The sequence below is a fragment of the Strix aluco genome, chromosome 3, assembly GCF_031877795.1.
Source record: "Strix aluco isolate bStrAlu1 chromosome 3, bStrAlu1.hap1, whole genome shotgun sequence".
Lineage (NCBI taxonomy): Eukaryota > Metazoa > Chordata > Aves > Strigiformes > Strigidae > Strix > Strix aluco.
The window spans coordinates 118,945,196-118,971,441 of NC_133933.1; the positions used below are offsets into that span (position 1 = coordinate 118,945,196).

The following is a 26,246-nucleotide window of genomic DNA, read 5'->3' on the forward strand; positions in this document are numbered from 1 at the left end:
CAAGTTCTGAATACCTGCAAGGACAGTGACTCCATGTCTCTAATGTTTCACCAGTTTAATGGTGAAAAAAAATTTTCCTTGTATGTTATGAGAGTTTTTGATGCTGTAACTTGTCTCTACTGCTTCTTATTCTATCACTGAGTGTTCTCTGAGAGGCTGGCTCTGTCTCCTCTACATGTTGCCTCATCTGCATATTTAAAGACAGCAATATCATCTCCCTCAGCCATCTCTTCTTAAGACAGAATGAACCCAGTTCTCAGCCTCTCTGCATTTATTGTGCTCCAGCCCCCTAATCATCTTGTTAACTCTCCATCGGACTTGATCCAGTATGGCAACATTCTTCTTGTAGCTGGGATCCCGAAACAGGACTCATACCCAGGATACCCAAAGTTAAAACTTACCTCAACAGGGAGCATGTGCTTTGTCTCATACAAAGAACGGCACATTTTCAAAATTTCATTTCCTGTGCTCTCCTTTTCCTCAGGTGGGCATCTGTGGAGCATAACAGTCCCCAGCTTCACCCAGGGATTATCATCTGTGCATGATCTGCCCAGAAAAAACAGAGATGTATACAGAATATAATTATACATACACACCCCCACCATTTTCTATAGGTGGTTTTTTTTTTCCGTGTGTGCGAATTAAAGTACAATCTCACGAAGGAGAGAGGAAAATGTTTTGAGACAAGTTACTACCCTGATGCCATCCTTCTTTCAATGCCATAAAGAAGCTAAAGTATTTGGAATTGTAACATGCCGTTACAATCCCTGAGGAATCACACACCAGATAAAGACTGATCAAACTGGAATAGCATGCTTCTCCTGGCTTTACACCAGCTGATTTCCCAAGCAGAATGATATGGCGGGAGGAGTGACAGGAATCTAGCATTCCTAATTTTGTTTGCTTTGATCACATTCTAACAGCATCTGTGTCTCAGGTATCTGTCTCTTGCTTCTGAGTGAAGAAAATATATCCAAGATTCACATTTTAATTTTCAGGTCCAACAAGTACAAACAAAAATAAACTTTTTCTATAGCCCATCCAAACAGAGTAGGAGAGTGAAAGTACATGCATCTGTACTTCTCCGTTAGTAGATATGGATGTAGATACATTTGTTCTACATATTTAAAATGTTCTTTTCATTCCACACAGAACTTCATGCCATGTCACCATTACAGTCAGACTTAAACAGACAGCAGAGAATAGATACAAGTAAATTTTTTCACACATGACGGCAAAAGCAATGTTTACTATAAAGTCTTGTTGCTGGAACATTTCTTGGCCTACAGTTGCTATTTGCTAGATCATGGAGATGCCTGGCTACTTTTGTTAGGGATAGGTCTAATTGCTAGAACTGGATATACTGACAGAAATGGGTAGCAGACCGTAGCTTTTTTAAAATTATAATGATTTAAATGATAGCATGAAGTGTTAACACCAGAACACATCCACCATTTTCCTAATGTGAATTAAGTTAGTGCATTTCAATTCCCATCTACAATGGGCTAAAACCATGCACAATCACAGTTTAGATCATCATTATATTAAGCCACAGTAACATGAGCACTATGTTCATTTGTGCATAAACTTAGGAGGGCACAAAAAGTGGTTTAAAAATCACCCCATCAATCTCTTTCGCCATTAATCAGCATCCCAAAGATATGGGAAACTTTTCATTTTAGCTTGAAGGAAAAAAAGAAAAAAAAAAAAAATCACAAGATAACTAAATCTAGCATTTGGTTTTACAATTTAGTGTAAATTAAGTTACTCATCCAGCACATGTGGAAAGTAGCAGTGAAGCACTGTCAAAGTGCTGCTTTTCAAAGATATTATTTAGCAGCAATTGTTGAAAGTAACACATTAAAAAACTGCAAATGGAGTTCGCTAAGAGAGTCTGTTGGACTGACGTATACCAAGGAATAGGTCTGACAAGCCTGGAGAGGACAACCACCAATATCTACTCTTTCATATATAAAAGCTCTCTCATGTTCACCTTCCACTTTCGAAAGTATATACTGTAAACAAAACCAGCTCCACAGGAAGCTGACATTATATCCTAACATGAAAACCAGACAGAGATGCTAGGAGTTTGTAACTCTGAATGCAAACTAAATAGAAGTCATTATCTTTATTCCTTCCAACAACTTAATTGAGCCTTTCCATCAGTCACAGTCACTGAGCACAGAGCGGCCACAAGCCCAACTGGGAACAGCAGAGCTCCTCCTCTCCTCTCCTTCCAGCCTGATGGGTCGAACCCAAAGATACCAGCTTATTCAACAAGCAGAACATGATGCACTTAATCTGTGAACCCTCAGTCAGGTTAGAACAAGAGAAAAAAAAAAAAACCCTGCAACTCCATCTTTGCCACTGGTTAAATTGATAGCTCCTGCTATGTGATCCATCTCTTGCTTAGAGGCACGGAAAGTCATCATGAATTTCCATTTTTATAGCTGCTGCCTCCAGAGTACACTAAGAAAACCTATAAGAATTTCCCATTAGAAAAAGAAAACAAAAAAATCACAATACAAAACACTGAAGTTAGAAATAGCCAGAAAGATGCAAGGCCACAAGGCTCGTGATGTGCAGGTTTACTTATTTAAGTAAGGTATTGGATAGGTACTTTACATATATGAAGTTTTTCTCAACACAATTCCTTATAATGATTTTTAATACTTGTGTGATCTATTAATAAATATCCGTTACCTGCTATCTCTAATAAAAACAAGATTCAGTCATGAAAAATCTGATAACTACAGGCAGAATTCAGCTTTCTTCTTTCCTAAATTTTACCTTAGTTCAACTATGGTTAAAATAATTTCTCAACAGGAAAAAAGTAATTTTTTTAAAAACTCAGCAGGAATGCATTATTTTTTTGCCCAGAACCAAAAGAGGAAAGTATTGGATTAAGTTAAAAAACAGAAAGGTGAACTAAGCTATTGAGTCCCTAAAGCTGGTCTGAGTACCAAAACCCCTTATCAATATTTAAAATAAAATACAAAAAATGCCTTTTGAATGTAGGCAGCAAGTTCCAAAGGACTGCAGAGCTTCAGGTAGTGTCAGTAACTTCTTTTAAAAACATTTTTATGAAATGTTTAAAATGACATCTGAATATGAGCTACCTAGACAGAAAAAGCATGCATGCATAACAGGGGTGTGAAAAAAAAATTTTTAAAAGTATATGGTTTTGAGTGCTGACTGAAACAACCTCTATGTTTCCTCACACTCAACATGGCATATTATGATATGAAGAGAATCATATTTGCAGGTGAATAATGAGCATTATTCTAGCTGGAATGTTTTAAAATACAAGAACTCAAAAAAACTATTAAAAAGCATAGACTTATCATTAACAGAGATGTCACAAAATTATTAAAAAAAAAAGCTACTAAAAAAACCCCAAACCAGTTCTTTTACTTCTCCTTCTTTTTGAATCTTTATAGAATGTAAATTGCATTTTCTAGCTTTATATTCTATTATAAGTATTAAATATTTACTGGTAGGTCGAAAACCAAAATTCTAAGTATTCTGATGACTCAGACTTAAATTCCCCAGTTCCTTCACATATTACACTGGCAGTTAACAATCAGTGAGCAACAATGACCCTTTTCTGAAGCAGAGGAAAAAAATAAGATTAAACAAAAATCTTAATATATATGGCTAAACAATTGGCTTAACTGCTCACAGTTTCCCTCTTTGCTCAAGAATTTAATACAACTTGCATTAAAAGGAAATTGTTGAAAACCTCACTGTCAAAACAGTTCCTGCTCCTTACTCCAACCCAGTCATCAAGGCAGGTTTTTCAGAAACACAATTTCAGGAACATATATATAAAAAAAACTCCCTAGGCTGGGAAGCATAACTGAACGCTGTTAACATGGAAGTATGCAACAGAGGCAGAAGAGGGAAGAAGAAGCAAAGCAAGACGACCCCAGAGCAGAGCACGCTTGCAGCGGCCTTCCCAAAGATGAGAGACAGGTGTATGATAGCGACTGTCAATGACAACAGGGAGAGAGAGGAAAGAAGGTTCAGTTAATGAAGGCGGAAAGTACCAAAGATTTTTCTGATTGCTCCTGGGCCTCAGACTTACAGCACAATCTCTGCTTCCTGGCTGACATGAATAATTCCAGGATTTACAAAGTAAAATAATTCAAAATAATAAAATTCAAAATAATTAAAAAGAAATGTAAACAATTCCCAGCACACTGTAACAAGAGGCAGTTGTAAAAAAAAAAAAAAAAAAAAATCTACCTACCTACTTGACAAGACTTTACGAAATTAATCCTGTCTTGTATCAGGGAATACTGAAGAGAGCTGTACCTGACTTTTAAAACCAATCATACCTGAGGTGGTGGGATTAAGGGGGGAACGAGGACAGAACTTCATTTTAGTAGCAATATTAGATGTTAAGACAGATGTTTTGAACTCTCTCAAATTCATTTTAATGACAGCACACTGATTTTAAAAGCCAAAATTCAGTTTGAAAACATTTCTGCACACCAAATATATTATTTCTCTAGGCAAAAATAAGAAATACACTTTTTTTTAGTTTTATATAAAATGTGTAATTACAAGGCCTAGATTTAAATTTAGGTTAAGTCCTTGTAACACGTACTTAACATTTGTCTTTTAGACTTGTTAATAAAAACAAAAAAACCAAAGCACCCCAAAAAACCCACAGAACTCCAAAATATATTTGACTGAGCCAGTACAACTCAGTGGGAGAAAAGATCATTTACAAAAAGGACTCATAACTATGATCATGCTGTCTACCATTAAAATCTCATGTATGCTTTTTGAAAGCACTAGAAATGAGCTACAAAGGACTTTCAAGACACAATGAGTATTCCTAATGTGTTGGGTTTGTGTATGTGTGGTTGGGTTTTGTTAGTCAGGGAGGGGGCTACAGCAGTGACCCCTGTGAGAAGCTTCTCGAAGGCTCTCCCGGCTCCAAGCTGGACCTGCCTCTGGCCAAGGCCAAGCCAATTAACGATGGTGGCTTGCCTCTGTGATAACGTATTTAAGGGGAACCTTGGAGGAGGAGGAGTTGTGAAGAGAAGTTGTGAGGGAGGCACCTGTGCACACACTGAGGTCAGTGAAGATGGGGGGAGGTACGCCAGAGCAGAGACCACCCCTGCAGCCTGTGGTGAGAGGGCAGGCTGTCTCACTGCAGCCCATGGAGGTCCCACAGTGGAGCAGATGCCCACTTGCAGCCTGTAGAGGACCCCACGCCGGAGCAGGTGGCTGTGCCCAAGGAAGGCTGCACTGGAGCCTTCTGAGGGAAGCCCACGCTGGAGCAGGCTGCTCCTGGGAGGACTGCAATGCGCAGGAGGGACCCACGCTGCAGCAGTCTGTGGAAGACTGTCTCCTGTGGGAGGGACCCCACGCTGGAGCACGGGAAGAGTGTGAGGAGTCCTCCCACTGAGGAGGAAGGAGCACCAGAAAGAATGTGTGATGAACTGACCGCAACCCCCATTCCCCATCCCCCTGCGCAGTTTGGGGGGAGGAGGTAGAGAAATTGGGAGCAAAGCTGAGCCCAGGAAGAAGGGAGGGGTGGGAGGAAGGTGTTTCTAAGATGTGGTTGGATTTCTCACTATACTACTCTGATTTGACTGGTACATTAGTGGTGGTGTTCAAATGAAATGGTGTTTTTTCTATTTTCCCAAATAGAGTCTGTCTTTTGCTCATGACCATAATGTCATCCCTCCCCTTCCTTGTCTCAATCTCTGAGCATTTTGTTACATTTCTCATCCCCATCTCACCGCAGGGCAGAAGTGAGTGAGCAACCGCGTGGTACTCAGTCGTCCTCTGGGCTTAAACCAAGACACTGCTGACATAGCACTTACAAAGTACTTAATCAGTCTTGCAAGTATTGTTAGTAACAAAAATAGAAGCGATAATAAAAGGAAAGCAATGGGAATATAAACAGAGAAAGACCCCAGGGATTGAAAAATTCCCCTTGATGTATTTTTCTATTGGGATAATTCTTCGTAGGAAAGGGAAAACTGAACCATCATTGACTTACCTCATTAAATAAATAAATAAATAGTAAAAGAAAGCAGAAATGTAACACTCCTACAAAGAGAACAACCAAGAAAAAAGGAGGGAAAAGGGCAGAAGAACAACTAAATCTCTGTCATTTCTTTCAAGATGAGCCTCCACTCTGTTCTTCCCCGGCAAAACAATGCTCAGGCAGGGAAGAGAACACACTAGATGATTTTTACCACCCTTCAAGCTAGTGGAGAAAACTGAACAATGAAACAATAGTTGTAACTATGTCCTGTGCCCACCACCCTTCAAAAAAAAAAAAAAAACAAAACGCACAAACTAACAAACCCGAACTTAAACAGAAACAAACAAAATATTTCCTACGCTATGAACACAACTGATTGCTCCACTAATTAAATTTCTTTTCATTTTTAGTCTGTTCAAAGTTTCAGACAAACTCAAGAAAATCTGGCAAATCTGAACTACTCTTAATTTCCCCGGAGATAATGACTATGAATTTAGTGCTCAACCTCAGAAAAGTAGTTGGGAGTCTGCACTGTAGATGACACTTGGGAATTATAGTAATCAGAGGTTCTCTGTGAAATCAGTATAGGTGGCTATTAGCAGTGAAAGAGAAGGGGGCAATTTTCTCCTGAAGGCTTTCCAAAGCTTCCTGGCAAACTCAAAGTAGAGAAGAGAGACACTGAAAATTTTAAATAAATTATTAAATAAATAAATAATCTAATGTTACGGTATAATTTGCAATTTGTTCTTAGCATAAAGTCTCATGACACAGGCTGGTCAGCCTCACCTCAGTTCCTGGGAAGATGAAGCAAATCCTCTTGGAAGCATTTCCAAGCAAATGAAGGACGAGAAATAGACTGGGAATACTCAGCATAGACTTAAAGAGGTGAAATCGTGTCTTACCAACCTGATACTCTTCTACGATTAAATGACTGGCTTGGTAGATGATGACCATGACCAATACCTTAAATTAATTGAGCAAGGCTTTTGACACTGTCTCCCACAATGTCCTCATTCACAAACTAATGAAGCAAGATAAGTGGACAGTGAGACAGACTGAAAATAGGCTGAACTGCCAAGCTCAAATGGTTGTGATCAGTGGCACAAAGTCCAGTTGGAGACCAGTGACCACTGGTGGACCCCAGGGTCTATACTGAGGCCAATATTCTAACATCTTCATTGAGAACCAGGATGACCATCAGAGTGCACTCTCAGGAAGTTTACAGATGACACAAAACTGGGATGCCTGATGCAGCAGACAGTTGTGCTGCCATTCAGTGGCACCTTGAGAGGCTGGAGGATGTGCAGAGATCAACCACATGAAACTCAAAGGGAAATCCAAAGTCCATCCCCTACATGGGGAGAAATAACCATCAGCACAGGCTGAGAGCCAACCAGTTGGAAAGGAGACTGGACAACAAGGTGACTGTGAGTAAGCCATGTACCCTCACAGCAAAGAAGGGCAGGAGCATCCTGGGCTGCATCAGGAAGAGTGTTAGCAGCAGGCTGAGGAAGGTGATCCTTCCCCTCTACTCAGCAAACATCTGGAGTGCTGAGTGCAGTACTGGGCTCCTCAGTACAAAAGTGACACAGATATACCGAAGCGAGTCCAGTAAAGCGCCACACAGATGACGAAGGGATTGGACTATCTGTCCCACGAGCAGAAATTGAGAATGATGAGAGAGTCGGGACTCTTCAGCCTTGGAATAAAGAAGGCTTGGGGGAATTTTATCAATTGTATAAATACCTGATGGGAAAGTAAAGAAGAGGGAGTGTGGCTCTTCTCAGTGATGCCCAAGGATAACACAAAAGGCAATGGGCACAAATAGAAACACAGAACATCTTACTAAAACATAAAAGAAACCTTTTTGTCATAGTTGTGGAGTCCCCAAACTTGGAGATATTTAAAACTCAACAATGCAATGGCCTTGAGCAGCCTGCTCTAGCTGACCCTGCTTTGAGCAGAGGGGTTGGAGTAGACATCTCCAGAGATGCCTTCTGACCTTCACTATTGTTAAATATATGAAAATCACAGAATCTCATATAAGGTTGTGAATTAATTTGCCCTGTTCTCTTGCCCCTTATCTTACCCAAATTGATTTCTTTATGTCAAAATTGTGACTATGTAAATGTCTAGGAGCTGTACTAACTACTTTAGACCCTAAATGAGTTACGATACAGGTGATCTAAGTATTTTGCGCAAATTTTCAGACTTCACAGAACTAAGAAGCACCCCACCTCTGAAATCTCATCCACTTAGTTGTGGATTTAATCCAGTTAGTTGTGACTACAAATCAAATCACATTTAAACATTATTTTCTGTTCTTCACTTTAGGAAGTCAGCCTGAATGAACAGAACAGCAAGTGGGAGATAAAATTAAATAATTTTTAATTTCCTCTGTTACAGAGCTGTAGACAAGAACTGTCTATATACAAGAAGAGTTCTCATTTCACAAAATCTTTAGTCTTTCTGTTCAACCCAAAGAAAAAGAATTTTGCTAATTGCAGCAATATTTCATTTGACCCTTTGTTCCATAAATTTAAGCCTTTATTTTTTTTTTTAATCTAAAGACTACCTTAAAGTTTGACATACTGCGAGGCATACTGCGGGCATACTGTGAGGCACCCAATTTTCAATTACAGTTAAAACAAAACTAAAAAGGAAAGTTAGAATATGAATTTGCAACAGATCACACAGCAGTCCTTGTACTTCTTAATGCACTGAAGACAATTTTTTGCTGTCATAAGGCCTTGTTAATGCTCATACAGAAATTGCAAACAAACTGCAGGCTTGAAGGCGAATAACCCTTACAGATTACCTTCTAATGGATCAGTTCTCTACAATTACACGAAAGAGCTATTCTTCATTAAAAAAAAGCCTTAACTATTCTAACAAATTCATGCACATAAACACTTTGGGGAGTGTAGTCCTAAATTAAAACAGTAATCCAATGGAAGCATCATTTAATGGCTCTAACCTAACTACTGTCAGATAAAACATGGCACACCATACTTGCTTACCAAAAATTTATTAATATTATTGCTCTCCTTGAAAGGTATGTGACTTTTGCCTCATAAGATAAGATTGTATCTTAGAAGTGTTCATCAGTTATAGAACAGTTAAATTTTTTACCTTTAAATGTGTTCAGAAAGTCACAGACAAAAACCAAAGAATTGGTAAAAAATAATGTAGTCAAGATGTTCCAAATTAACACTTTCAATAAATCCCTATTCTGATGGGTGCAATGCTGAAGTTTTAAATAAGTATTTTCATTTTAAATTATTGGGCTAGGATATGTCTGCCCTCGTATATATTCTTTCCTTTTGGATACTTTATTCAGAGATGGAAATAATAGATAATGGATCTAGAAAAGAGAAGCACCATTGCTTGTGCCACTACCTTCACAGACCTCCTGCAGATTGTCTGCCACAGCCATCTGAACATTAACTTCCAAGAGATTTTTCTGCAAAGTATAACTTTGAATGGAAAAAAACAGTCAGAACTTTTTATTCCTTTTTATGGATTTTGTACATACTGCCAAAAATAAGAGCAAAACACTTATCTTTAAATTTAAGTAGATAGAAACCCTCCTGTGCAACAGTTCAGGCAATAAAATATTTTTCTGCCTCCTCCATGATACATAGTACATATGTATATATAGATTTTACAAGAAACTGATTGATTCAATTCTGCTTTAAATAAACCATTTATTTTTCTCAGTGTGAGGTCATACTCCTCTTTGCCATGTTTGAACTCATTGACTGAAAACTACACAATATTATCAAGCAAGAAGACTCTTTTGTTACACGACTGTTTGAAGAAATGCTTACCTGTTGCTCATGTCCATTGGTGGCCAAGCTTGAAGAAGTAAACCCAAGTGCTGAAACTCAGACAAACTGTGACTAGACTCCAAAAGTCTCAGGAAGAGATCCCATCTTTTTTCTTCATTTTCAGTATCTGTTATCTCTACCTTAAAAAAAAAAAAAAATTCAAACAGAATTTTTTTAAGAAAACAATGATTTCAAAGCAATCGATAAACTATCTGTGAAGGACATCACTGTTGTAAAACAATGCAGGAACACAGCAAAAGTAATTTACCTAGAAACCCATTTTCTTACTTCCCATTTTCAATTATATACAAATAAAACAGGAGAGCACGCAGCAATGGGGAATGACTTAGGTGTACATTCCTAAAAAATTTAGCCCCACACAAGTACGTTCATTGATTAGTTCAGAGGATCTTATCTGTGTTCTTCAACCAACCAAAAATTCCTTAAATTTCCTCTTCTCAATCTACAGACATATATACATACACACATATATGTATTTTTAAGGAATGGGAATGTCTAGTGCTTCTCTAATATATATTATACTCAGTCACCTATGAAAATTCAATTTACAGATGAATTTACAGCATCTAATCTTTTTTCCCCATAGGAAAGAGCCCTGAAAGATGACTCTAAATTAATTTACCCAGTGAAGAACATTTGCTGACAGGTACTGTAATATCTCTCTGTATAGGTGTTTGAACCTAAGAAAAACAAAACCCCATACCCCATCAGCAAGCCACCAGACAACTCAGGAAAAGTGTCCATCTAAGTTTAAAACCTGCAGCTTCTGCTAGGACTTGAATTCACTTCAGTTGATGACAGGTTCTTTTACAGATAATTACTGCTTGCAGTTTGCATGGTAAAAAAGTAAAAGGTAAAAGGTCTGACTGTTGAAGGAAGGTTGCTATAAATGAGAACCAACTTGCTACTAAATGAGAAGCAGCTTCTGTTTAAAAGTTTGGCTATCGCACCAGGAGGGCTTTCAAAAATGAAATAGCTATTCGCTGTCTACCTGACATACAAAAGTTCTTGGAGTTTAAAAATAATTTGTTACAATAACAAGGTAGCTTCCTCTGCATTATTAACACATTCTAACACTGAATTTTTCCTCCAAACTTCAAAAAGTTCCAGGATATCAAACGCGTCAGTTTCATCTTATAATTCTACTGAAGATACACAGCATTAACTGTTAACTTTTCCATTTCAGCCCAAGTAGTTCTAAGACATCAAACACGGACAAAGTTTTCCTTAGTTCTACAGCTACTCTAAAGATTAAAGATGGCATTCCCACCTTTTCAAAGCGACTCTGATACATCAAGGGCAAATTTTTCAAAAGAGGTTGGAAAACAAAGATTACTGATGCATTTATTGAGTTGCCTACCTAATTTGTGACTTTAAAATATTTAGTGCTGAAAAACTGTTTGTTTCTGTCTCCAGGGTTCACCTGAAAGCACCATATACTAAAAATTTTCGATAGTGAAGAAATGCTTCAGACATCTGTCCATTTAAAATACTTCTCTGTACTGCAAAAGTCACATAGCAGACAACAGTTACCCACTTGTAATATCCCTAAATTCCATCTATACTTGTTAATACAAAATATTATAAATCTTCAATATTTAAAACACAAGGCTGAAAAGAGAAGGGAGAAGAAGAGGAAAGGGTGACACTGACATAAGACATGCTAACCTCTAAGGATCAAAAATATTTAGCAAATTATATACTATCTAGACAACAGAAGCTCTCACATTGCTACCTACTTGCTTTAAAGATCTAATTGTCTGAAAAAGGAGTTCGGGGATAGATGAAGCATTCCGGATGGTCCACTGAGTACATTTTAATATATTTGCACAAACAGCATGTTACTTCAAAACACAGACTAAATGTTCATATCTCTCTAATGGTAACTGTAAAAATGGCAAGAAATGGCACAGACAATATTAATAGATGAGAAAAGCTGTCACAGAAATTGAGCCATTAGTAGCAGAGAGTAAATGAGAGCAGATCAGACACCCTATTCAACATGAACTGAATTTCAATAATTCTGCCTAATAATGCATCTTTAGACTTGGATTTACATTTTTTATGAGGTTAATTAACTTAACATTATAATGTGCTGACAGCTGGATCCTTGCAACATGATTGCTTATAACACAACACATATTAATACAATCGAAATAAATCAGAATTAAATTTCTATTCTCTAACATAGTGTGCATTTCTGCAGTATTTCTTTCTACAATGGCCTTTTCTCAAGTCGCCTACATTTCCCACTAAGAGTAATAAAGTGAACTTTCTAGTGTTAGTTATTTATATTTTTTAAGGAAACTATTGAAATTCACTTTTTATATGGCATTTTAAATGCATGTGACTTCCATTAACTGTGAAATAGGTGAGACTAGAAAGTAGCAACATAGTGTATAAGTATGCATACTTTTAAGAGTGCATGTGGTAATTTAAAATTGCAGCACTAAGGATAAAGGAAATTGAAGGTTAATTAAAGAGCAACAAATGGAAAATATCTAAGTGTTGAAGGGTAGATGGTAAGTATGATTACCTTCAAAACAATGACTAGTCTTATCCTATCTTAAACTCCCCACCCCTCCACCTTTTAAGCCCTAACTTTTTTCCCTTCTTTAATGTATCTTATGCTTCTGCTGCACCTATCAGTCATCCCTCTACTCCACATACATCTGTATTTCAAGTATGTTTTAATCATTATTTCTCCCCTGTGACAACGTGGTTGTTAAAATAACTTTTTTTTTTGAAAAAGAAAAACTGAAATTCAGATGTAAGCCCATGCTTCAACACCAAGAATGCCTGACTGTGTATGATAATGGTCACACAGTTGACTGTATCAGGAATATTTTTCAAAAGTATTCCTGAGTTGAAAACTTCATCAAATACACACTGGTTCTGCAAAGATTGTGTCCGCACTTCACATTACACATTGATAAGTAGTTCCACTGGTTTCAATAAGATTGCACAGTGCCTAAAATTGTACCTTCGCAAATCAAGGTGACTGAAATGTATGCATGATTTGCCCACTAGCATCACTAGAAAAACCTTAAGAAGCAGATGATCAACACTATGTACCAGAAATATAAACAATAAAACATTTGAAAACTTCATTTCAAGGTACTGTTATTCCTATAAAACAGAAGAGTCCATTTTAAGCTAAACATCAGTAGAGATATTATCTGCTATGAAGTAAATCAAGACACTTGTCTTAAATGGTTTCTGCACTGCTTTATACTTTGAATGACAAGATACCTTGCCCTGTGTCTAATTCTTTCCTTATAACTCTCCAGAAATAGAAGTTACAATCAAACCATGAAAAAAAGTGACAGTTCCTTGCTACAAGAAAGCAATATTTTGAAGCAGCACACTGGAATGACGTTTTTTTAATTTATATTTATCATACATATATATGTGGTTGTGTGTATGTATATGTATACACAGAACATGAGTTTTCCTCTGTATTGTTTTATCTTTCTGAGGCTGAGGGAGAGCATGGCAAGGAAGCAGCCACGTCTCACAGCAGAAGCAGATCATGCTCTGTATTAAAAGGTAGGAATTTCATCTTAACAGAGGTGGAAACTAGCTGAGATGAAGTTGCCAAGGTTAGTCAAGCCTGTTGTTTCGTTGCAGTAACACAGCAAATATTTTTAATTGAACACTGTTTGTAGCAACTCCGGATGATCTATTCAGATGACTCTGCATGTCGTAATGCAACAAGGCAATGCATTTCTACAAGTATGATCATCTTTAAAATCACGGTAATGGGATAATACAACTCAGCTTCCCATCCCCCCCCCCCCCTTTTTTTTTTAAACAAAAACTAAAACCATCCCTCTAAACCACTCAAAGGCTATGCAAAGATAACCTGCCATGAACTGCTCAGAGCCCTGATAGCACAAGTGCTTGTAAAGAATAACCTGTCACTAAACAGAATAATAAGGCCCATAGCCAGGCAGTAAGGAGTACACTTGAACTTCAGATGATCCCAAAGGAACATGAAAAAAGAAAAACAACAAAAGCAATGAAAAGGAAAGCAAGGTCTTTCAGTTTTAACAACAGATTTGCTCCATTCTCTCCTGATTTTCCCTAGTTTCATGCCTTCTCTCTGTGGCAGTAGAACACACCTGGCTTCATGTTTTTCATTAAAATAAAAAGCTGCAGAAATATTTACCACAATGGGAAAATCAATTAGGGGAACTAATCTTAGAAATTATACTCATGATAGATCATAAAATGAAATATGAATTAAGTAAAACCAAACCTTATGTTAAACTGTTAAAATATACAGCTGCATTATCAAGGGACTATGTATGTTTAAAATCAAGAATATGCAAACATCTGCACATGCTAATGTCCCTTAAAAAAATATATAGTAAATTCACAAAGCAAAATACAGGCTACACAAACACCACCAAGTGTTGTTTAGAACTCCATTAGATATTACTAGCTGTCTGAACCAGTGCAAACTCCTCAGATTTGTATGTTCTCCTCCCGAGCACTTTGCTTTTACATCTTTTCTCCGTTTCTCCTGTTACTAGGTAGCGGTTGTTAGGATGGCCCATAAAGGAGTTATGACTCGTCCCATATTACCTTTGTTAATAAAGGCAAAAATCAGTCCACTTTTCTCAAACATTGACAAAGACAGAAAATTAACCACATTTCTGAATGGGAGTGCAGACTGCAGATGCAGCCTGTAGGAGCTATAGCATGTCCTATTTTCTTTGTATCTGAAATATATTATTTTGTGTGTCTTTAACCATAGCCACACAATACACTTCATTGATTTACGTGCTTTTAGCCATCAGAACAACTATTTTTCCTCAAGTAGTTATAGTCTGCTTACCAATAACATAGACTTGACATAGCATCTGTTCAATCACCCATTCTCTTACAGGGACAGTCTTGAACTGCTGTAACTTGCAAATCTTAGGAAAACTAAAACACTTGATGAAAAACGGAGTCCATTTATTTGTCAAACAATTGGCCAAAATATCTCAGTTCTAGAATCATTTTGCTAGTAGGAACTTATATCAGACAAGATTTCCACAAGCTTTCTAAACCACTTGGTTTTATATATAAAACATACGAAGTATATGGCATGGGTGCTTTTACTGCTAAAGTATAAATAAAAAGAGGAACCTGGTGGTTGGTTGAGATATTTGTAATCTCAACAGTACATTATCTGAGCACAAACATATGTTTTATCTTGACTTCAGCCATCCTGAGCAAACTTGGAAAGCATGCTCTTTCTATCTAGTGCTGAAATAAAAACTTAATGCACTTAGAATCCCTCCTCAAATAAAACCTCAAACTGTTCTGCCTGATGATAAAATCTTTCAAAGATTTATACAGTTCTCTTCCTTCACAGATTAGATCCTATTAGATGCCCAAAATATTGAAACCGCTCAACATGCTTTATCCACTTCCGGTGCACAAAGTTTTGACTCATCATCTTATTCCATGGATTTGTTATTGCTTTATAGATACTCATCTCATGTGAAACACATGAAGGAGTCCAAATATGAAAAGTTCCCTCAGAAGTTTGTTCTGTAGCTTTTAGAAACCTAGTATTTTAAAAAAAATATAAGATGATACACCTGAAGAATGAAAAAGTTAAATAAAGCTGTGGATATTACACATGACTGATAAAGAAAACCTTTGGCACGTCAGTCCGCAGGATCAGTTGTTTAGTTCAGTACATTATCTCACCCTTGAAATTGAAGTTAGTTTAAAATCAGTATTTGCAGCAACAGAGGAATGTTGCTCTATCTAAATTGTGTCCCTGAGGCATAGATATCTACTATATAATGTTCTTCTGATCCTAAAGGACAGAGACATCTCAGGAGTTGTAAATGCTTTATTGCTAAAGCTATATAATTTGAGAATCTGGTGCTGACCGACCTGGCTGATAACCTACAAAGAGTTTTGTTAAAAAAGTGGAAATGCCAATAAAAAGATCCAGCCAATCCAATCCTCTCCTTCCCCTGCGATAAAATGCAAAACGCTGCCTACTTACATACGAGAATGGTGAATAGGAAAACTAAAGCAGACAGGCATCCATCTCCCTCTGACCAACAAAATCTGTTCTGCAAATTACATTTTTACTCCCTGGGAGTATGGCAGAACCATGGTTTTTAATCAACAGATTTTGTTCACTACTAATGTTCTAAGGAAATAATTGATAAGGGTGCTTGTAATGAAAGAACTGAAATGTAGAAATCAGAAAAATATTTTCCTTCATTATAATTGCTTGTTTATTGAGAAAAGCTACCTGTCTGCTTAAAACCAGCTCCCTGTATTAAAGGCAGAGATATTCGTGGTTTCCAAGAGCTACAACCAAAAACCTATCTATTTATGTTATTATAAAATTAATTTTATTACATCCACCAGACTGTAAATGTAAATATTTCAAAATATGTTCATGTTCGCCACTGCAGCATAAATTTGAATTAATACGGAATTGAAAAAAGAAAGATTAAGCAGACATTTGAGTAGTCTCTTATTGCTATGATACATTTTCAATTTGTCAGTACACCCTGGTAAAACACACTGTTTCTATCTCCCCACCCCAAGATCTGGTGGTAGAGAATTCATCTACGCTGCATTTTTAAATAATAGGCAGACCTGACATGGAAGATTTTATTTGGATTTGAGACAGGGAATGCTGATGCTGAAACTTGCTTCCACTCATTAGACAGGGCTTAACATGGTTTATAAACAATGACCGAAAGGATTGTTATCAATTTGATAGAATTTCTGTAATTGCCATCTCGGTGTGCTGTTCATGGCACAAAAACACAATAGCCTTGCCTTAAGGAGTTTAGAATCTAATTAGGTAAATCAGCAAAGAAAATACTGCCCTTCCTACACAAACAGGCCAGTCAGGGTTGGTCACTGCAGAAATTAATCTTTCCATTTTGTGGGTTAACCTGTAGTCTGTCATACCCTATTCTGCTGGTATCTGTGTGGCTATTGAAAAGTCTGCACAAACATTAAGTTACTGAAACCTATTTCCAGTACAAGGCTGCAAAGTTAAAATCTTGTTACAAAGGACATATAAAATTACAAATTAAGTGAAACAGATATTTAAAAGTTAATTACTCACATTATGAACACAAATGTGAAAAATCACCAGTAAAACAAACTGCAAGTGTACAACTGCTCCTGAAACTGTATAGCTACTGACCCTGTAAAGATCAGATCAGGAGCTTTTAAAGGCTATTACTTATTTCATTCTCTTCAAACTGTTTCAAGATGCTGGACAGCCTATCAACCTTGATTTTAGACACATTATATCCTTCGAAAACAAAGCAAAACCGCAAGCACATACTGAAACATCTTATTTAAGATCTTCGCATCCCAGAGGAACAGTAAACCCTTTTTAAAGGCAAAACCAAAAGTGCTGTACTCCTCAACACACTACCAGCATTCCATTATTTCTAAACGAGATTTTCTTTAAAAAGAAAACTTTAATGTTGTGATTGAGAGGGAAATACTCAAAGACATAACAGAGTCAGGCTGGGGACAGCAGTAACAGGCTTGGAAGAATAAACCACCATGTTATTCATGGACCTGTCTCCCAGTGTAGTGGGAAGAGCACACACGATGAAAGGGAGTCAAGAGTAACCATGAGAGCAGAGCTGTAAGCTTGGGCATGGACAGTTTGAGATATCTGGTTAAAGGCAGGTTAGGAGGAGACCTCACATATAGCCAGACAAAAGTTAAAAACCAGTGAACATCTTTTGTTGAGACATTCACTGGAGGTCAGAGATTCCGAGAAAGAGGAAAAGGGGGTAACTACTACTCCTTCTCCTTACTGTTTTTCCCTCACTATATTTATAGTCTCATTCTCCAGTTTAAGAAATTTTAGTACTGGAGGAAGCCATTATTGCAATCTATTATGATAATCTACATATGTCTGTGCACAAATTTATCCAATAATTTTGCACTAAAATCATAAATTCTGTTTGAGCTGGAATGCTTCCTAATAGACTTATAGTCTTTTGACAAGTGTAAACAAGTTTAATATCTTTTTGGTAAATTATTCCCACCTATCGATCAAAAGGTAAATCTTCCTTATTTGATTTTATCAAGATTCCACTTACTTGATCTTGCCACAGTAATACCTGAATTTACAGCTTGTCTACACAGAGCTGTTTCCAGTTCTTATTCCTAATTAACCCACTCTACCCACAGATGAGGGCAATATTGGAATAAGATTCATATATACTTTTCCTTTCCCTACTCTTCTTCCCATGGCTGTTTTTTTGGCCACTGCTGGAGACAGAATACTGGGCTCATTTGGGGCTTGATCTGAACCAGCTCGACATTTTTACGTACTCACACACTAATTAAAATTTACATTATGAAAACACACTGGGCCAACAATATTTTGTTATATGCAGTTTCCAAGTAGAATTGAGGGAACACAGGGACTCAAGTAAACTTCCATATGTGAAACATGCACTTTCACAATGTAGCTGAACAGGAGTCAACAAGGTCAAGAGAAAGTTGCTTCTCAAAGATATATTTTGCAGACTTCACCTCAAACTTAGTATCTCCTTCAAATTCTTTATTAAAATTTCGAAGTTTAAACAATAATGTGACCTTTCACTCTATGTCCTAGCACCATACTTCCATGTACAGAGTTAAGGGCAATTAAGAAATATAGTTTAAAGAATGCATTTATACAGCATATACTTATCCCAGTTAATAGAAAGCAACAGCTTTATTAAGGAACGTCCACTTAAAAAACCAACAGCAAACTGAAACCAACAAAAAATAAAAAATCCCACCACATTCAAAGTACTGTTGACTTCTGAAGTCAAGAGTTTTGCATGGCAAACTCGGCGTTCACAATGTTCGCAACCCTTCTACCCCAAAAGGAAGCTTTCTTGCACCTTCCCCAAAGCTGGACTTCACATATTTAAAATTATGATGAATGAGTGCTGACCACATATGAAGCCTGTTGCAAACAGATACTAAAGGGATGTCAAATCTTGCTCAAACTGAAGCCAGTGAACAGGCTAAGCAAGTTATGGGATTCAAGTTTAAAAACAAATCAACCAGAAGCCTATTGGTGGTGAATTAAACAAAGGCCCAGCCACATGTTGAGTTGCTGATCTTGTAGACATACCCAAGAACTTTTTCCTTCTGAACTGATTTATATATTGTTTAATTCCTTATCTGCTTGATATGCAGCTCACTAAAAAATACATATAGATTCAGTAAACACAAATGCGTTGCCTAATGCATAAAAACGCATAACTCATGCAGAAAATAAAATCCATTCATTTGTATTCTGCAGGAGACCATGTCCTAATGTGCAAATACATTTCAGCACAGATAAAAACTCTGAAGACTGTACATAGATATTGATAGAGAGATAAGGGCAAATAAAGAAGAAATTATGCATTTGGAAGATTTATGTATCTAGCTAGCTAAAACTGAAAGAGACAGGATTAACATAAATGTAATTTAAAATGTATATTGACTAGGTGTCAGTTAATAGGTAAAAATTTGGATCTATGTAAATCAAGGCTAAAACTAACATCTGTGCAACACAAGGAACTTAAAAACACATAAGTCATTTTACTTGTATGTGCCAGCTACTAATCACTGTTTCATATTTCATCATCTATAATATAGATACTCTACATTTAGAACAGAAAAGGTTGTTGGAAAATGCAGCCTGGAAATTACAAGATCTTAATCCTTAAATATTACTTTTAACTTTAAACTGTTAAATTAGCGTCAGCTACTTTCCCTCATACCTTGTGCAAGTGGCTTCTCAATTTACCTTTTCTGATCATTGCTACCATCAAGAAGCAGTGCATGCACAAGCTCCCAGTATTCAACTGAATGTATAACTGGTGTCTTGATAATCAAAGTCTGCAATTCTTATTAATAGAGGGGAAATTATTTGAAAAGCTGTTTTTATGTAAATGAAAACTTGTCAAAATTAATCGTTCCAAAATGTCATCCTGCAGATAGGCTAAACTGACAAAGTAAAAGATGCATTTTTGTAAAGAACAACCTACAGTAAAATAAGATACCCTCTTTTATGAGCAACAGGTTGTTGATGTGGACTCCAATTTTAAATAATATTTCAGTACTACTATTTTCAATTAAAAAAAAAAAACCAGACGTTTTTAATGCAAAATTCCTCTATTGTTTATCCATACATGACTTAGACCAGCAGCACTTAAGATACCATATGGATGGATACCACAAAATTATTTAAGCTGTACAAATTGAAAGAAATTAATAAGTTCTGTTGCAGCCATAAATATAATGAGAAGAAGGTAGGGCAACATCATGCAACTGTCACACCAAATGGTGTTACATAAGCACTGCAATTGGTGGTTTTCATTTCGATTTGATGTAGTGGAAGTCCTAGCAGTCAGTCATCACAGCTGAGTCCCTATGTAATAATAGCAACAACAGGGAAAAAAACCCTCACTCTCTCAATCAACATGAACCATCAGAAATTACTACAAAGTAAGAACAATTTTAAGAATACCTGAGAGGGACTCCTCAGATGATAGAGTTTACAGTGTCAGCTAACAAGATGATTGATGGACTAAGATAAGACTGTGTGAAAAAAAGCATGGCATAAACTGAACATCACAGTTCTAAATACTCACTTAAGATATTAATAAAATAATGCATAAATAAAAACAGTTTTATAACTTATATTTTCAAAAGGCTTTTAACAACATCCCATACCAGAAACTACTGAAGAACTTGATCTGCTAACAGGAATAAAAACACAAACAAAAAATAAAGTTTATGTTCAAGAGGTAAAGGTAAAAAATACAATTTCTCACGATTTTATGACTGCTTCTTTTCTTATACAAATTAAATCATGCTTTTGGAGGACTGCAAGCATTGAACAAATAATACCGCACACAAGTGAGCTAGCTTATGTTTGTCAAGGACATTGCAGAAAGAAACCTCCAATTGACTTAAAAAAAAAAAATCTAGGGTAAGCAAACGACCATATGGTGGCAAATAAAACAACAATGGTAAAGCCATCACATTTTAGAATAGGCTAAATTAGCTGCACCAAGACAAAACAGGAACTTGAGCCTCACAATGAAATTCACAGACTTCTGGTTAACGTACAGCTGAAGTCAAGAGAACAATCAAGGTGTTGGGATGCATAAGCATGGACTGTTAATTTCCCCAAGGACGTCACATTCACTCCTCCCATTATCCCCTTTCAGAAGGTATTCTGCATATCACAGTGGGCTCTGATAGAGAGGGGAGAATAGTTACAGACTTATAGAACACTGTGGATGAGGTAACATGACTGGAATTGTTTACTTATATTGAGTAAAGAACAGAGTAAGGAAAAAAGTGACGTACATAAAACAGAGCAGGGACTTGATTTTCTGGATTTTGCTACCCTATAAAACATAGAACAACACATACCAAATCACATAAAGAGGCAACAAAAAAAGAAAATCCTTCTACAAAGTTTCAGCATGTTTTGCACTCAATGCTGTGGAGCATATCAATGTCAAGAATTTAGCAAGAGACACCCAAGGTTGAATCACAGTTGATCCACCAATTTCTTTGCAACATATAATACAACCCTGAATACATCATTAATGAGCTCTTAATTTTTCTGAAACTGAGATAAAAGCTGAATACGTCATGTTTAAACGATTCTCCACTCATACCTTCATTACAAAAGACCTATTACACAAAGTGAATTATCCCACATGAATCCACTCCAGGCCACTCTTATCTTCCTCTGAGCAACTGCTGCTACCCACAGAATACCACAGTACTCAGGGCTCGATTTGAAACCATCGTGTTCACTCATGCTATACTGCTTTTCTCTCTACTCTGATTATCCATTTTACTTGTGTAGTTAACGGAAAATATTTTGTTTGCATCTTATTTAATTAATCACACACGCTACAATTAATGTTCCCAGAAAAAATACATTTCACATGTTCTCATATGGATAAATTGCATCTTCAAGGAACGGAAATTACTGGTTTAAAATATTAATTAAAACTTAAATTAAATTTCTTAAACTTAATTTTTATGCATTACCAGTAGAGAAACAGTGTCTCTAAAATTTATAAACAACATCATAACAAATTTACTCAAAGTTGATAGGACTATAAATCTTTCTTCTAATTAAGCATTTTTCACAAATAAAAGATGGCTGAGGATTAAACAGATACAGCCCCTTCACTTGATCAAGCTAAATACAGGTCATTGTCACCCGATAAAAAGACTTCAGCAAAATTACCTGGAAATTCTTAAATCTCACTGTGCTTTCCAACCCCTTATGTTTAAATCTCTCTGACACAAGTAGAGGCAACTGGAAAAAGTTGAAAATCACTGGATATTTGACTTATTTCTTTATGAAGACATATGAAGAAACATATAAACAGATATAGAGTTTTCATATACTGGGGGAGAGGAACAAAAGAGCAATGGAGGCTTGACAGCCATACCTAAATTCTCAGAAAGCCATTATATTAATGTAGACATTACTAAGGTTGCTGAGACACATAAAACTTGCATACGGCATACACACTGCCTATATGAAGAAAGTACAAATGTGTGTGGGATGTACACAACACAAATACAAATTAATCTGGCAATTTTTCAAAGCTAAACTTTAGGGAAAAAAAAACGAGATAAAATACGAAAGGTGCCTAAAGTTACAATCCTAAATTCACATTAGATATCCCTTCCAATTTTCAAAAATGCTTAGCCCTCAGCAGCTCTGTATATCCCAAGATCATGAAAAAAACATAACAATATGAGGGGAAAGGCTAAATGAGATTACCTTCTCTAAATTACAAAGCTATTTGCATTTAAGTGACATGCAAATAGTAATTACATTTTGCATTTGCATAATAATTAAAGAATCCTTTTAAGACAAGGTGTGTCTTATAGAAGCTGCACAATTATTAACTTTTTATCTTAAACTAACCCTTGGTTTACCTACAGAATCTTTGTTAGTGCCATTGTAACTTCCTGGGGCAAAACCCTAACTCTTACTACTGTAACTTACCTTGTAACTGGTCACAGAACTGAATGACTACGTACACACACGTTAGTTAATACCTTACCTAAGTTAGACAGTGCTGTGAGTCATTACAGACTATGTTTTTACATATTAAATGAAAACAAATGGATATCCCATCTTAGAGGGATAAAGCTGAAATTTGATATGAACATTCTAAACCATGTTTTTCTCCCCCCTCTTCCCCCGCATTTTTTTATATATAAAAAAGTCAGTATTTTGACCCATATTTTTCATGCACCAGTTAACTAGAAAATTACAGAACCTGAAGAGCTTAGATAAAATTCATCAAGGGGATTAAAACAACGCATGCCTCCTCCCTCCAGTAGTGTGAGATGCTCCTGGAATGTGAATTAAAGACTCTTAAGCCTTTGAAAAATGAGGACCCCTGAATTTTTAATTTTGTTAACTAATCATTAGAGAACTGGAAATTGCTGTGTTTCTGACTGTCTGATAGGTAGCTGCTTCCATAAAGTACATTTTTAATTTTGTAAGAGCTGGCCTGTTTCCCAGCAGTACATTGATTTGTGGGACCACTACTTACAGCACCTAGAGCATAATTAAATATTAAGTCCCTCCTTGATGTATGCAAAGTCTGACTAAGAGGATTAGTAGACACACTGAGGGTGGCTTTCACACATTTTCTGGTAATTGAACACTGCAATATCATTAAACTTATCTTTACTCAATATAAATCCACATCCATCCTTTAAAATATCCGCTGTCGCTCTTTGTACCAAGGCATGGTAAAGGAAAAGAGGGGTCCCCTAAAAGCATGTAAGAAATGTCAAGCAAATAAGGATAAAACAATGGGGAAGATAATGAATACATTTTTGAAATTTAAAAGTTAAAAAAAATGCAAACAAACAACCTTTAGACACATTCCTCCACACTCTAAAAATAGCATTCAATCCACCACTCCCTTTTTTTTTTTTAAATATGATTTTTTTTTTTACTACTTTGCTGAATGAGAAAGGATGACCAAATTAATAAAGATGTAGTGATGCTAGAGAAATTGATACCTACACAGACAGGGCAGACAGACTGACACGGCAGTCTGAAAACATTTGAAGGATTTAATTCCTCATGTCTACTTTTTCGACCATGCTTCACCCAGGATTACCCAGCAACCTGATCAAACTTTTAAATTGCACTTCAACATCCCCTTCTGTAGAACGAGGTTGGTTTTGAAGGTCTTCGTGCCTGAAGCATTAAACTTGCTTAATTAATGCTTTGTCAGAACTCAGTCATGTAACTACTGAATTCCGCAGTGTTCTTGTTTCAGTAACATACCATGAAGGATTGTGAAATGTACACAGTTTTCAATATGCTATTTTATTATGCTATTTTCATTGTTTGTTAATTCACAAAATAAGCAAACTTAATCATCAAATAAGGTCATCACTTGTTTTTTCTAATACGAACTTGTGGACTCGCATTTGACATCAGCTGACTAGAAGAGAAAAAAAATAGTCCAAATAGTGGATCACTCATTTGTTTTCTCGGACATTTGTGAAGAACTCTGAATTTCAATGACTGGTACCTAACGGACAAACAAATATGACTCTTCTGTCTAAATCACACATTAGTTTGCTAGCACAAAATATTCAATGAAAATGAAGGGTTCTCATCTATCACTTTTAGCTTGAACTGACACGAAAATTAAAATAATTTTTAAATACGTTACAACAGGACTCATAACTGCACTCTGTAGCAGGTATCAGGGTGAAAAAACAATGATTTTTACATATGTACATGTAAGCACAGCTTTCACTACTGCTAAGCATGAAAACTATTTCTGAACTTAGCTAAAGAATAAATACAATATACAGAGAATTTTACTCTACAGTATTGTATACACATTTTTCTACAATTAGCTCTTAAAGGTTTGAGCTTATCTAGCACAGTACTTGAACTTTTTACTACTTGACTTCTTGCACTACTTGATTACTCATCAGCAAAAGAGTAGAGCACTGAAGTGATCAGCAACTTGGTTATGATCAAATGGACTGCTGCTTATAGTCAGTGCAAACTTCTTCCCTCACAAAAACCAGGTATGCTTTCCTGCTTGAAACTAGAAGTATTCTAAAAATCCCCCACTTTAGGAAACAGAAATTATTAACTGATTTTATGGAGACCTAAACAGGCTGGACAATTGGGCCAATGAGAACTGCACGATGTGTAAGAGCCATGTGGTGCCGGAGACAGCACAGGTGGGGACAGCCAGGCTGGGCAGCAGCTCTGCTGAAGAGGCCTGCAGGTCCTGGCCAGCAGTGAGCTACGTATGAGCTACCAGCATATGCAGTGCTTTCAGTTAATTCCTAAAACATCACAAGACCAAAGCAAATAGATAAGAGTTTCATGTTTTAAAGTTATATGCATTTGGACTTACCAGTTTATGGAAGACAACAGAAGAGAGCTCTTCTTATATATTTCTCTAACAAGTGTAATGAGTCTCACAAGGTTTCTGTCAAATACAGGTTCTTTTTCTGTCTTCTACAGACATAGCTGAAAACTATTATCTACCTGTATTTTTTTTCTTAAAACATACTCTAGTTGAATCTTTTAGACTTGAAATGTTTTTGAATTGAAAAGTGAGTCACAGGCAACACAAATATTGACAAAAAATTGAACTGAAGATGAAGAATCCAATCATAGACAGACACCTGAAGAACAGGTGAGGAGTTAAGTGCTGGTATTACTGTGAACGCAAGAGAAAAAGCAATTTCTAAAGCAAGCAAGAGATAAGCATTTTCTTTTAAGATTTTTATTAGGATTATTCCCTTGGATGACCTTAGCTCAGTGAGTCAAAACTACTAAGATATTGGTTTTGTTTTATATGAATATAAAATGTTTTTGTGCATAGATTTTTTGAGGAACTATTAGAAATATTATGTTTTAGTTCCATAAGGTCTTTAAGGCATATAGAAAATGGACAAAAAGTAACTCTGCTTCTGAACAATTCTCACGCAGCAAGTGATACACGTGACTTCAAAACAGCAAAAGCTTCAAAGACCAGACTACTTCTTCCTCTTAAGCTTTAGTATATTTTCATTGTACTTAGAAATGTAGAACCTCTAAGAATATGTACGCTGATATTAAGCACTTCATCAAAATGAGTCATGAAATAAAGCAGTTAAAATATTAATGAATAACCAACAGGAGCCTTTTTGCATATATGGAATTTTTAATATTCTACTTGACAAATGCGAGCATTTTCATTCCTAGTCTTAGACCAACTTCTACATATACTTAAATGAAAGTTAGGCATTTTGTCACCCTTCAGTTCGGAAAGAAAGTTAATCTGTTTTAGACTTGAAAACTTGAA

At 36.4% G+C, this 26,246-nt stretch overlaps 1 protein-coding gene across 4 annotated transcripts in view; it reads right to left on the reverse strand.

Annotated features, from left to right (window-relative positions):
* The window catches only part of NBAS (NBAS subunit of NRZ tethering complex), a 189,549-nt gene that overhangs the window by 17,112 nt on the left and 146,191 nt on the right, over positions 1-26,246 (reverse strand). For all 4 annotated transcript variants that reach the window (XM_074820084.1, XM_074820083.1, XM_074820081.1 and 1 more), the window contains 2 exons: positions 9,841-9,980; positions 402-546 (listed from right to left, as the gene is read on the reverse strand). In XM_074820084.1, the coding sequence (XP_074676185.1) occupies positions 402-546; positions 9,841-9,980 (285 nt within the window). The remainder of the gene's footprint in view (positions 1-401; positions 547-9,840; positions 9,981-26,246) is intronic.